At 35.2% G+C, this 13,670-nt stretch overlaps 1 protein-coding gene across 1 annotated transcript in view; it reads right to left on the bottom strand.

Moving 5' to 3' along the window:
* The window catches only part of LOC126263611 (Bardet-Biedl syndrome 4 protein-like), a 152,217-nt gene that overhangs the window by 51,776 nt on the left and 86,771 nt on the right, over positions 1-13,670 (bottom strand). The window contains exon 12 of the mRNA XM_049960698.1: positions 617-810. Within this exon, the coding sequence (XP_049816655.1) occupies positions 617-810 (194 nt within the window). The remainder of the gene's footprint in view (positions 1-616; positions 811-13,670) is intronic.

The raw sequence follows: 13,670 nt of genomic DNA on the forward strand, positions 1-13,670 counted from the left end.
ACAATGTTACAAATTATCAGTTGCTATTTACATAGTAGTAGGACAATCGTGTCTACAATATTACATTCAGTTATAATGACATTATTATGGGCTGCTAAAAGACAATAAATTTATTCTAATTTCACTGTATTAAGTATAGCATATCAAGTGCTGTACACCAATTGTACTAAAGATAAGTGCTGTTTTGTGACATACTCTTAATAAATGTGACTGGTTATTCTTTACTGTTTTGCCACATTTCTGTTCTAGAGCTGCCCAGTGAAGCCTGTGTAAGTTGATACCTATCAACATATGATATGTCACCTTAAAAGAGCTTTTGCAGTAAAACCACTTTTATGCTTCCATGAATGTTTTGGGTGAATTAATAGTGGTATTCAGTTACAAGATTCTCAACACTCCTACTGTAGGCATCGATTAAAGGAAGATTTTGTCGAATTCTGCCTCATTCTACTTTCTTTTAGATGCTTCCAGAATAAGCACCCACTGTCTTCTTAATTTCCACCACAATTATCTGTTTGGCCTATGAATATAGCAAAACTGTTCTAACCTAAAAAGACAAAGAAGGATCTGGCAACCATGTCAGAGACATATATTGTCATAGACTAATTATTCTCACCTCCTGGTTAACTGTTCCTTGCTGTGCTAAATCTTGGAAGCTTTTCAGTTGAGCTGCAGCTTCTTCCTTTCTTCCATTAGCAGCCAAAAATATGGCATAGTTCAAAGGTATGGAAGCATCTGTTGGGTCCAGGCATGCAGCCTGTTCAAAAGCCTTTTGAGCATTGTCTGGATCTCCCAGTTTCTTCAAGGTAACTGTCCAACAGAGAAAATTGTAGCATGTACTTTTTAAATGAATTTATAAGTATAATGTAAGATAATATGAAAAAATAAGAGAAAGGGCACAGTACAGCACTAACTGTGAACACGGTGCAGCACTAGTTGTGAACTGCAATACCCTATCACATTCCTTACATCCTTAGTGTTAAGAAGGAACATTAAATTAAATCAACAAGTGAAATAACTAGTGTGAAAGGCAAGTGAAAGTCTTCACTATGTTATATTTCAGAAAATGCTACCAAGAAAATATAATTTACTATAGTGATGGTGATACACGAATGACATCCTCTGCTTAGTAGATGCTCCAGACTTGAAGACAGAACAACTGCACACAGAGATAAACACACTACATAAAAGAGAAGATCGCTTCAGAGAAAGAAGCAGGTCAAATAAACTTCCTAAATATATCTATCATACAGAAAAATAACCAACACTCATTCAGTATTTACAGAAAACCACCACAATAGACACAATACCACACCAAACCTAAAACCACCAACAGTCTCAAAAACAAGCTGCTCTCGGATACATGATCCACAGATTGAACACAGTGCCACTAGACTTCGAACATATTTTTGTACAGTTTTAGTCTCATTTCTTGGTTTTGAGAAAATTATTTTGCCTGTATTAAGACAACTGATCTCAAACTGTTGAAGAGATTTTGTCAATGCTTTTAAAAGGATGTTTATTGAGTCCTTAAGTTTGTGAAGAAAAAGTAGGTAGCATCTGTAATAATTTTAGAATAAGTAAGAGAGGACCACAAAACAATTCAAGAAATGTCATATTGTGACAAGAGTACAAAAACTATCATTTTTATATATTTTTTTCACACCCGCAATTTATCACCTGTGGGACTTCAGGTATATTAATGCAAGGTCCAAGTCCAAATAAATGCTAACCATTAATTGTCTGTGGTTCTTTGAGGCACATCTGAATTTTTTTTTAAGTTAAATGTAATAATAATTTCATACAGTATTTCAAACAGACAACAAAGTGCTTTGTTAAAACAGTTAACAAGTAATTCATATTCCATCAATTGATTATTTATGTTCCATCAAAGCTCTTCCATTATCACATTAACAAATAATTTATGCTTTTTGTAGGGCAAAATTTCTGCTTTAGCTTTATTTCTTTATCACAATTGCAGTTTCAACTGTAGAGTCATCTTCATTTGGAAAATTTTGTGCTTAAGCACATATAAAAAAATTTAAGCATATTTTAGCAAATACAAATATTTCACACAATAATGAGAATAGTTTATTTCCAACATTTCTGCAACATCAGCACAAACCTTAGTAAACCAGCATGTACTATCACATATGTAAGATTCTCACCTGGATTACAAATTACTCCTTGGGTGAAGAACATAAATAGTTTCAACTGCACATAATAATTCCTGGCGGAATACCTGAGGCTAAGTTGATATGTAGGAGTGCAAACGTATGAGTTTGTAAATGATGATGTGGAGTAACACCAAAAATCTTCTAGTAAGTACCAACAAGTAAATTGAGACTCAAATTTTGCTACTATTCAACTGACTAAACAAAACTGAATCACTGTTTAGTGCTGTATATGTTGTAACTGCGACCATTCCAGTCGCGGGGTTGCCAAGAACGAAGTGAGGTGGGACCAAATGGAAGTGGCCTGTCAACAAACATATGGACGGGAAAGGACGGACATGAACAACAGCGGACGACCGAGTAAGACCTTACGACAACAACATGCAAGAAGCAACAGTCATAAGCGACAACTAAACGAATCCACAATGTCCACTCGTAAACGAAAACAAAGTACAGTAAACACGCTGTCTGTAGCCGAGATGCCAACAGACTCACACGAACATCAAACTGCTTAGCTGAGCGAGAGGCAGGTGCATATACACAGGATACGGTACATCGCTATTGGCTGCTGGGACCACGTGCTCCACCATGGTGCCCTCAGGTTATACGTGGGCCAGAAGCACGCGCAGCCACAGCTTACGGTGAAATGGCTGTAGAGACCTCTAGTGGTAATCGAGGTCTATGCCATCTGGTGCGGATTCGAAACCTGCAGCGCTCAGTATCAGAGTATACACTTATGTATTAAGTTTAAAAAGTGATCCAGTAATAACAATATGAAATCTCTCAAGTAATATGAGCAAGCAATAGCTTTACATTGTTTAAACATTATCTGAATAAAGTTTTTAAGGAATGGATCAGAAAGTGTGGAGGAATGGTTCTTGAGATATATATAGAGATTTCCTACTGAATTTATTATTCACTCATAATCAGTTAATATTGACTGCAGAGGACTATGATAGAGAGTACATGATGGACAAAACTTTAGAAACATACAATAAAGCTGGACTAACAATATTCGTTTTCCTAAAACAAGATTATCACAAATGGAAAAACTACTGAGGCATATAAAAAATATAAAAATCTAGGAGTTGTACTCTCAGATTAAGTTTCCCATAAGCAAGAAATAAGGCAGAGCTAAACAAGCAAACAATAATCTGAAAAACATCTTCTGGCCAGATGAAATTAACAAAAAGAAAAAGGTTTTATGAATCAAGAACACACAACTTTTTTATAAGGAGTGCAATCCTGGGAAATAACGAAACGAGATAGAAGAAGACCTGAAACTGTGCAACTTGATTTTTTGAGAAGTCGTCATAGAGTATGAAGGCAAGAGAAGATCCTAAAAAAAGAAATCAGGAAATGAAAGAAAACTGCCATGTACATCACTGAAGAGAGGGAAAATGGAATTTAAAATGGTTTGGGCATATGGCCGAAAATAGTACTATGTTGGCAACCTCCATACCAGAGATCCTGTGCAGAATGGTAAAATCACATGGAGGAGATATGCAATGAAGAAATTTGAAAGACTTTATACATGGACCAAGAAGGTTGGATACGATGTGGCGAGAAATGGCCTAAAAAGCTGTGGACAACTCACAGAAGAAACTAGTTTTTCTCTCTCCATTGTTAATAGAACTTGCATTATTTCTTGCCTTTTCCCCACTCGACAGAACATTCCAACATCTTTCGGGTGTGCATCTGGGACAGTATAATTTGTTCTTCAAATATTTTGATTGATAACCTTACAGCCATCTACCAGGTGAATTGCTGGCAGAATTTAAACCACTTGACAACACTGTGGAGCAAACACACACACACACACGTGTGATTATTAAAATGGATGGTCTGTGTTTTAGTCTTAGATGCATAAAATTTTATCTATGACTGATCCTCTTGTTGCAGTGCTGACAGTGTTGTCTCCCAAGCACTCGCATTTACTCCAGGGTATTGTGTCAAGTGGTTTAAATCTAGCAAGCTACTCATTTTGAAGATGGCTGTAATGTTTTCAGCCAAACATCGGAAGAAGAAATAATTTTAAGCCCGATGAATGCCTGAAAGATGATGGAATAGAAATTACTCTCTTTCATGACTGAAATCATTTGTGCCATCAAAATAATTCTAAATATTGGTATAAAAATTTACTCTGTTTTCTGTTCAATGGATACATCTGGTTTCCCCATATATTTGAGCACATTATGCAGGAAACTTGCACATTTCTCATAATTTATACAGAGAGTGATATATTTTGGGATGATACATAATGGATTGGTTCAGCTGTTGGTAACTGAAGTTTATGACTAAATGAACCTTCATTACACCAGATTGGTCTGTGTCAAGAAAAGCTCCACTCTTGGAAAGTGAATCAGAAACAACTAAGTAATTTAGCAACAAAGTTAAGAATATTTTTACTTACTTGTACACCTTTTTTTCAGTTGATGAATATCTAGAGGCTAATTTGTATTAAAATAACTCAAACCTTCATTGCACTAATTGTTAGTATTACAATTCTTATTATTTGCAATGCTAAATAATTACTCACTTGTTACATGTAAGTCTGACACATAAATTACATAATTCTTGTTGAGCTGTGTGATATAATGTCATTATTTCACTTATCACTGTAATTTACAATATTTGCAAACTACGTCTGGATTTCTATGCACAAAACACCTCTTGCCCTTTATCTTTCATATATTGTTCAACATAAGGTTATTTGAAATAAAATAAATTATTGGAACCCTGTACATAATGGTAAATGAACACAGGTTCATGTAGATGGATTGCAAAGTAATCTCTGTAGTGAGGTTATTTTGGCTTCTTCATGTTTCGTCCCCATTCTCTAATGATATTAGTAATCTGTTCTCAACCCATCAGAAACTGTTGCAGCATTCACCTCACCATTGCTCTGAAAATATGGAAAGTAGTTGGGTACCCATAATATGCTGAAACTATTCACTGACTAATATTGATGCAAAGTAACTATAACAGTTGTTTTTAACAAGTTGTCTGGGTTACTAACTTTTGAGCATGCAACTGGGAACTCATCGTTTCATATGATATTTTGATAGAAAACCTTCAAGTCATTGTTAAGGTGAGGCAGTGACAGACTTATGAGTGTAAATTCATTACTGTTTATCACATGACACTGTAAAATTATGTGATATACAAATATACAGTAAAATATCAGAGCATGTGCATCATAGATGACAGAGTCGACAGAAAAAGTGCAACAATCAGAGGCAAGAAATGCATCATACATGAAACTGCACAAACACACAGAATAAATAAATAAATAAATAATAATAATAATAATAATAATAATTATTATTATTATTATTATTATTATTATTATTATTTCTTTACTTTCTCAGATGTTAAGTCTGGTTAAAAATGGAAAGTGACGCGGACCTTGATCAAGCGTCACTTCCTTTTAACTGTACGGTATATGTTATATTGCATTTAGGAACTTTCGGGTAATTGAACATGTATCAATAATTACGGATTTCTGTAATTGTATATATAAGTTTGGATGTAGCTGTATTGCATTGATGTACTGGTGATATTGTGTGGTATGACTCCTGTAGTTGATAGTATAATTGGTATAATGTCAACTTTATCCTGATGCCACATGTCCTTGACTTCCTCAGCCAGTTGGATGTATTTTTCAATTTTTTCTCCGGTTTTCTTTTGTATATTTGTTGTATTGGGTATGGATATTTCGATTAGTTGTGTTAATTTCTTCTTTTTATTGGTGAGTATGATGTCAGGTTTGTTATGTGGTGTTGTTTTATCTGTTATAATGGTTCTGTTCCAGTATAATTTGTATTCATCATTCTCCAGTACATTTTGTGGTTCATACTTGTATGTGGGAACGTGTTGTTTTATAAGTTTATGTTGTAAGGCAAGTTGTTGATGTATTATTTTTGCTACATTGTCATGTCTTCTGGGGTATTCTGTATTTGCTAGTATTGTACATCCACTTGTGATGTGATCTACCGTTTCTATTTGTTGTTTGCAAAGTCTGCATTTATCTGTTGTGGTATTGGGATCTTTAATAATATGCTTGCTGTAATATCTGGTGTTTATTGTTTGATCCTGTATTGCAATCATGAATCCTTCCGTCTCACTGTATATATTGCCTTTTCTTAGCCATGTGTTGGATGCGTCTTGATCGATGTGTGGTTGTGTTAGATGATACGGGTGCTTGCCATGTAGTGTTTTCTTTTTCCAATTTACTTTCTTCGTATCTGTTGATGTTATGTGATCTAAAGGGTTGTAGAAGTGGTTATGAAATTGCAGTGGTGTAGCCGATGTATTTATATGAGTGATTGCTTTGTGTATTTTGCTAGTTTCTGCTCGTCCTAGAAAGAATTTTCTTAAATTGTCTACCTGTCCATAATGTAGGTCTTTTATGTCGATGAATCCCCTTCCTCCTTCCTTTCTGCTTAATGTGAATCTTTCTGTTGCTGAATGTATGTGATGTATTCTATATTTGTGGCATCGTGAACGTGTAAGTGTATTGAGTGCTTCTAGGTCTGTGTTACTCCATTTCACTACTCCAAATGAGTAGGTCAATACTGGTATAGCGTAAGTATTTATAGCTTTTGTCTTGTTTCTTGCTGTCAATTCTGTTTTCAGTATATTTGTTAGTCTTTGTCTATATTTTTCTTTTAGTTCTTCTTTAATATTTGTATTATCTATTCCTATTTTTTGTCTGTATCCTAGATATTTATAGGCATCTGTTTTTTCCATCGCTTCTATGGAGTCACTGTGGTTATTCAATATGTAATCTTCTTGTTTAGTGTGTTTTCCCTTGACTATGCTGTTTTTCTTACATTTGTCTGTTCCAAAAGCCATATTTATATCATTGCTGAATACTTCTGTTATCTTTAGTAATTGGTTGAGTTGTTGATTTGTTGCTGCCAGTAGTTTTAGATCATCCATGTATAGCAAATGTGTGATTTTGTGTGGGTATGTTCCAGTAATATTATATCCATAATTTGTATTATTTAGCATGTTGGATAGTGGGTTCAGAGCAAGACAGAACCAGAAAGGACTTAATGAGTCTCCTTGGTATATTCCACGATTAATCTGTATTGGCTGTGATGTGATATTATTAGAGTTAGTTTGGATATTAAGTGTGGTTTTCCAGTTTTTCATAACTATGTTTAGGAACTGTATCAATTTAGGATCTACTTTGTATATTTCCAATATCTGTAGTAACCATGAGTGGGGTACACTATCAAAAGCTTTTTGGTAATCAATGTATGCGTAGTGTAGCGATCTTTGTTTAGTTTTAGCTTGATATGTCACCTCTGCATCTATTATCAGTTGCTCTTTACATCCTCGTGCTCCTTTGCAGCAGCCTTTTTGTTCTTCATTTATAATTTTGTTCTGTGTTGTATGTGTCATTAATTTCTGTGCAATGACTGAGGTTAATATTTTGTAGATTGTTGGTAGGCATGTTATGGGGCGATATTTAGCTGGGTTTGCTGTGTCTGCTTGATCTTTAGGTTTCAGATAGGTTATTCCATGTGTAAGTGTATCAGGGAATTTGTATGGGTCTGCAATGTAACTGTTAAATAATTTAGTTAGATGTGAATGTGTTGAGGTGAACTTCTTTAGCCAGAAATTTGCTATTTTATCATTTCCAGGGGCTTTCCAATTGTGCGTAGAATTAATTGCTCGGGTGACTTCATGTTGTAAAATTATCACTTCAGGCATTTGTGGTATCATCTTGTATGAGTCTGTTTCTGCTTGTATCCACCGTGCATGCCTGTTATGTTGTACCGGGTTTGACCATATGTTGCTCCAGAAGTGTTCCATGTCTGTTATGTTTGGTGGATTGTCTATTTTAATGTGTGTGTTATCTATTGTCTGGTAAAGTTTCTTTTGGTTTGTGTTGAATGTTTGGTTTTGTTTCCTTCTATTTTCACTTTTTTTGTATCTTCTAAGTCGTTTGGCCAATGCTTGTAATTTCTGCTTCTTTTCATCTAATTGCTCTATTGCTTCTTGTTGTGAGATTTTACCTAACCTTTTTCGTTTTTTGTCTGATATTTCATTTCTTATAAATTGTGTTAGCTGTCCGATGTCTTTCCTCAGTTTTTCTATTCTGATCTGTAGCCTGTGTTGCCATGCTGGTTTTGTGGGTTTCTTCTGTGTGTTGGTTGGTTCTGATCTCTGCCTAGTGTGCATATTTAGTGTAGTGAGTGCTCCTACATAAACCAGTAGTTGTAACTCTTCCATTGTTGTATTTTCATTTATTTTGTTGTGTATGATTGTGTTGATAGTTTTTATTGTTGTTTCGACTTGTGGGCTATTTGGTGGTCTATGCAAGAATGGTCTAATGTCTGTATCTGTGTCTTTGTATTCTATATATGTCAGCTGAAATTTCTCTTCTATATCTAACATGTGTGTCACTTCGTGTTCTATTTGTGCTTGTTCTGGTGGCTGTCTTAAGATGTCGTTTTCCTCTGATTGTTTAATTGATGTGTGTTGTTCTTTGTTTGTTTGCTCTGGGATGTTTGAGTCCATTACTGTATTTTCTTCTTCTTCTTCTTCTTCTTCTTCTTCTTCTTCTGATTGCACATTATTTTGTTCTAGTATTTGTTGTACTTGTTGTTTGATGTTTTCTAATTCTGACTGGGGTATCCTGTTATTTTTTTATTATTACATGGATCTGATCAGCTAGTCGTTGTTCTGTTAAAAATTTTAATTCTGGGTATCTGGTAATAAATGTGGTGTATACTTGTGATCTGTATCCAGTTGTGTTGGTTCCTAGGTTTGTTGCTTGGTAATAACAGAACATGAGGTGTCGATTAACTTCATCTGACCATCTCATCCTCTGTCTTTGTTTTCCTTCTAGGGTGGTTGCAGGAAGCATATCCTGCAAAACACCTCTATTTGGATTTAAATCATTATCCAGTTGGCTAGCAGTGTCGTTACCATTGTGGGCGGGCATAGGGTTCAAGCGTCGACCCCGACCATGACGGCGCTTGTCCGAGGCTTCTTTAGTTCTGTCCTGAACCAAGTAATCACACTAAAAGGGGGGTTAGCCCTATTAGTGGTTTGTTCTTTTCGTCGCCTTTTACGACTGGCAGAACATACCGGAGACCTATTCTTTTCCCGGGCCTCCACGGGGTTTATTATTATTATTATTATTTCTTTACTTTCTCAGACTTTTTAGAAGTCTGGTTAAGAATGGAGTGACGCGGACCTTTATCAAGCGTCACTTCCTTTTTGCTGTACGGTACATGTTATATTGCATTTAGGAACTTTCGGGTAATTGAACATGTATCAATAATTACGGATTTCTGTAGTTGTATATATGTGTTTGGATGTAGCTGTATTGCATTGATGTACTGGTGGATATTGTGTGGTATGACTCCTGTAGTTGATACTATAATTGGTATGATGTCAACTTTATCCTGATGCCACATGTCTTTGACTTCCTCAGCCAGTTGGATGTATTTTTCAATTTTTTCTCCTGTTTTCTTTTGTATATTTGTTGTATTGGGTATGGATATTTCGATTAGTTGTGTTAATTTCTTCTTTTTATTGGTGAGTATGATGTCAGGTTTGTTATGTGGCGTTGTTTTATCTGTTATAATGGTTCTGTTCCAGTATAATTTGTATTCATCATTCTCCAGTACATTTTGTGGTGCATACTTGTATGTAGGAACTTGTTGTTTTAAAAGTTTATGTTGTAAGGCAAGCTGTTGATGTATTATTTTTGCGACATTGTCATGTCTTCTGGGGTATTCTGTATTTGCTAGTATTGTACATCCGCTTGTGATGTGATCTACTGTTTCTATTTGTTGTTTACAAAGTCTGCATTTATCTGTTGTGGTATTGGGATCTTTAATAATATGCTTGCTGTAATACCTGGTGTTTATTGTTTGATCCTGTATTGCAATCATGAATCCTTCTGTCTCACTGTATATATTGCCTTTTCTTAGCCATGTGTTGGATGCGTCTTGATCGATGTGTGGCTGTGTTAGATGATACGGGTGCTTGCCATGAAGTGTTTTCTTTTTCCAATTTACTTTCTTCGTATCTGTTGATGTTATGTGGTCTAAAGGGTTGTAGAGGTGGTTATGAAATTGTAGTGGTGTAGCCGATGTAGTTATATGAGTGATTGCTTTGTGTATTTTGCTAGTTTCTGCTCGTTCTATAAAGAATTTTCTTAAATTGTCTACCTGTCCATAATGTAGGTTTTTTATGTCGATAAATCCCCTTCCTCCTTCCTTTCTGCTCAATGTGAATCTTTCTGTTGCTGAATGTATGTGATGTATTCTATATTTATGGCATTGTGATCGTGTAAGTGTATTGAGTGCTTCTAGGTCTGTGTTACTCCATTTCACTACTCCAAATGAGTAGGTCAATATTGGTATGGCATAAGTATTTATAGCTTTGGTCTTGTTTCTTGCTGTCAATTCTGTTTTCAGTATTTTTGTTAGTCTTTGTCTATATTTTTCTTTTAGTTCTTCTTTAATATTTGTATTATCTATTCCTATTTTTTGTCTGTATCCTAGATATTTATAGGCATCCGTTTTTTCCATCGCTTCTATGCAGTCGCTGTGGTTATCCAATATGTAATCTTCTTGTTTAGTGTGTTTTCCCTTGACTATGCTATTTTTCTTACATTTGTCTGTTCCAAAAGCCATACTTATATCATTGCTGAATACTTCTGTTATCTTTAGTAATTGGTTGAGTTGTTGATTTGTTGCTGCCAGTAGTTTTAGATCATCCATGTATAGCAAATGTGTGATTTTGTGTGGGTATGTTCCAGTAATATTGTATCCATAATTTGTATTATTTAGCATGTTGGATAGTGGGTTCAGAGCAAGGCAGAACCAGAAAGGACTTAATGAGTCTCCTTGGTATATTCCACGCTTAATCTGTATTGGCTGTGATGTGATATTATTTGAATTTGTTTGGATATTAAGTGTGGTTTTCCAATTTTTCATTACTATGTTTAGGAACTGTATCAATTTAGGATCTATTTTGTATATTTCCAATATTTGTAGTAACCATGAGTGGGGTACACTATCAAAAGCTTTTTGGTAATCAATGTATGCGTAGTGTAGCGACCTTTGTTTAGTTTTAGCTTGATATGTCACCTCTGCATCTATTATCAGTTGCTCTTTACATCCTCGTGCTCCTTTGCAACAGCCTTTTTGTTCTTCATTTATAATTTTGTTCTGTGTTGTATGTGTCATTAATTTCTGTTTAATGACTGAAGTTAATATTTTGTATATTGTTGGTAGGCATGTTATGGGGCGATATTTAGCTGGGTTCGCTGTGTCTGCTTGATCTTTAGGTTTCAGATAAGTTATTCCATGTGTAAGTGTATCAGGGAATGTGTATGGGTCTGCAATGTAACTGTTAAATAATTTAGTTAGATGTGAATGTGTTGAGGTGAACTTCTTTAACCAGAAATTTGCTATTTTATCATTTCCAGGGGCTTTCCAATTGTGAGTAGAATTAATTGCTTGGGTGACTTCATGTTGCAAAATTATCACTTCAGGCATTTGTGGTATCATCTTGTATGTGTCTGTTTCTGTTTGTATCCACCGTGCATGCCTGTTATGTTGTACCGGGTTTGACCATATGTTGCTCCAGAAGTGTTCCATGTCTGTTATGTTTGGTGAATTGTTTATTTTAATGTGTGTGTTATCTATTGTCTGGTAAAATTTCTTTTGGTTTGTGTTGAATGTTTGGTTTTGTTTCCTTCTATTTTCACTTTTTTTGTATCTTCTGAGTCGTTTGGCTAATGCTTGTAATTTCTGCTTCTTTTCGTCTAATTGCTCTGTCGCTTCTTGTTGTGAGATTTTACCTAACCTTTTTCGTTTTTTTTCCGAGATTTCATTTCTTATAAATTGTGTTAGCTGTCCGATGTCTTTTCTCAGTTTTTCTATTCTGATCTGTAGCCTGTGTTGCCATGCTGGTTTTGTGGGTTTCTTCTGTGTGTTGGTTGGTTCTGATCTCTGTCTAGTGTGTATATTTAGTGTAGTGAGTGCTCCTATATAAACCAGTAGTTGTAACTCTTCCATAGTTGTGTTTTCATTTATTTTGTTGTGTATGATTGTGTTGATAGTTTTTATTGTTGTTTCGACTTGTGGGTTATTTGGTGGTCTATGCAAGAATGGTCTAATGTCTGTATTTGTGTCTTTGTATTCTATATATGTTAGCTGAAATTTTTCTTCTATATCTAGCATCTGTGTCACTTCGTGTTCTATTTGTGCTTGTTCTGGTGGCTGTCTTAAGATTTCGTTTTCCTCTGATTGTTTAATTGGTGCGTGTTGTTCCTTGTTTGTTTGCTCTGGGATGTTTGAGTCCATTACTGTATTTTCTTCTTCTTCTGATTGCACATTATTTTGTTCCAGTATTTGTTGTACTTGTTGTTTGATATTTTCTAATTCTGACTGGGGTATCCTGTTATTTTTGATTATTACACGGATCTGATCAGCTAGTCGTTGTTCTGTTAAAAATTTTAATTCTGGGTATCTGGTAATAAATGTTGTGTATACTTGTGATCTGTATCCAGTTGTGTTGGTTCCTAGGTTTGTTGCTTGGTAATAACAGAACATGAGGTGTCGATTAACTTCATCTGACCATCTCATCCTCTGTCTTTGTTTTCCTTCTAGGGTGGTTGCAGGAAGCATATCCTGCAAAACACCTCTATTTGGATTTAAATCATTTTCCAGTTGGCTAGCAGTGTCGTTACCATTGTGGGCGGGCATAGGGTTCAAGCGTCGTCCCCGACCATGATGGCGCTTGTCCGAGGCTTCTTTAGTTCTGTCCTGAACCAACTAATCACACTAAAAGGGGGGTTAGCCCTATTAGTGGTTTGTTCTTTTCGTCGCCTTTTACGACTGGCAGAACATACCGGAGGCCTATTCTTTTCCCGGGCCTCCACGGGGATTATTATTATTATTATTATTATTATTATTATTATTATTATTATTATTATTTCTTTCCTTTCTCAGACATTATATCTGGTTAAAAATGGAAAGTGACGCGGACCTTGATCAAGCGTGACTTCCTTTTAACTGTACGTTATGTGTTACATTGCATTTAGGAACTTTCGGGTAATTGAACATGTATCAATAATTACAGATTTCTGTAGTTGTATGTTTTGGATGTATTGATGTACTGGTGGATATTGTGTGGTATGACTCCTGTAGTTGATAGCATAATTGGTATAATGTCAACTTTATCCTGATGCCACATGTCCTTGACTTCCTCAGCCAGTTGGATGTATTTTTCAATTTTTTCTCCTGTTTTCTTCTGTATATTTGTTATATTGGGTATGGATATTTTGATTAGTTGTGTTAATTTCTTCTTTTTATTGGTGAGTATGATGTCAGGTTTGTTATGTGATGTTGTTTTATCTGTTATAATGGTTCTGTTCCAGTATAACTTGTATTCATCATTCTCCAGTACATTTTGTGGTGCATACTTGTATGTGGGAACATGTTGTTTTATTAGTTT

The sequence above is a fragment of the Schistocerca nitens genome, chromosome 6, assembly GCF_023898315.1.
Source record: "Schistocerca nitens isolate TAMUIC-IGC-003100 chromosome 6, iqSchNite1.1, whole genome shotgun sequence".
In the NCBI taxonomy this organism is placed as follows: domain Eukaryota; kingdom Metazoa; phylum Arthropoda; class Insecta; order Orthoptera; family Acrididae; genus Schistocerca; species Schistocerca nitens.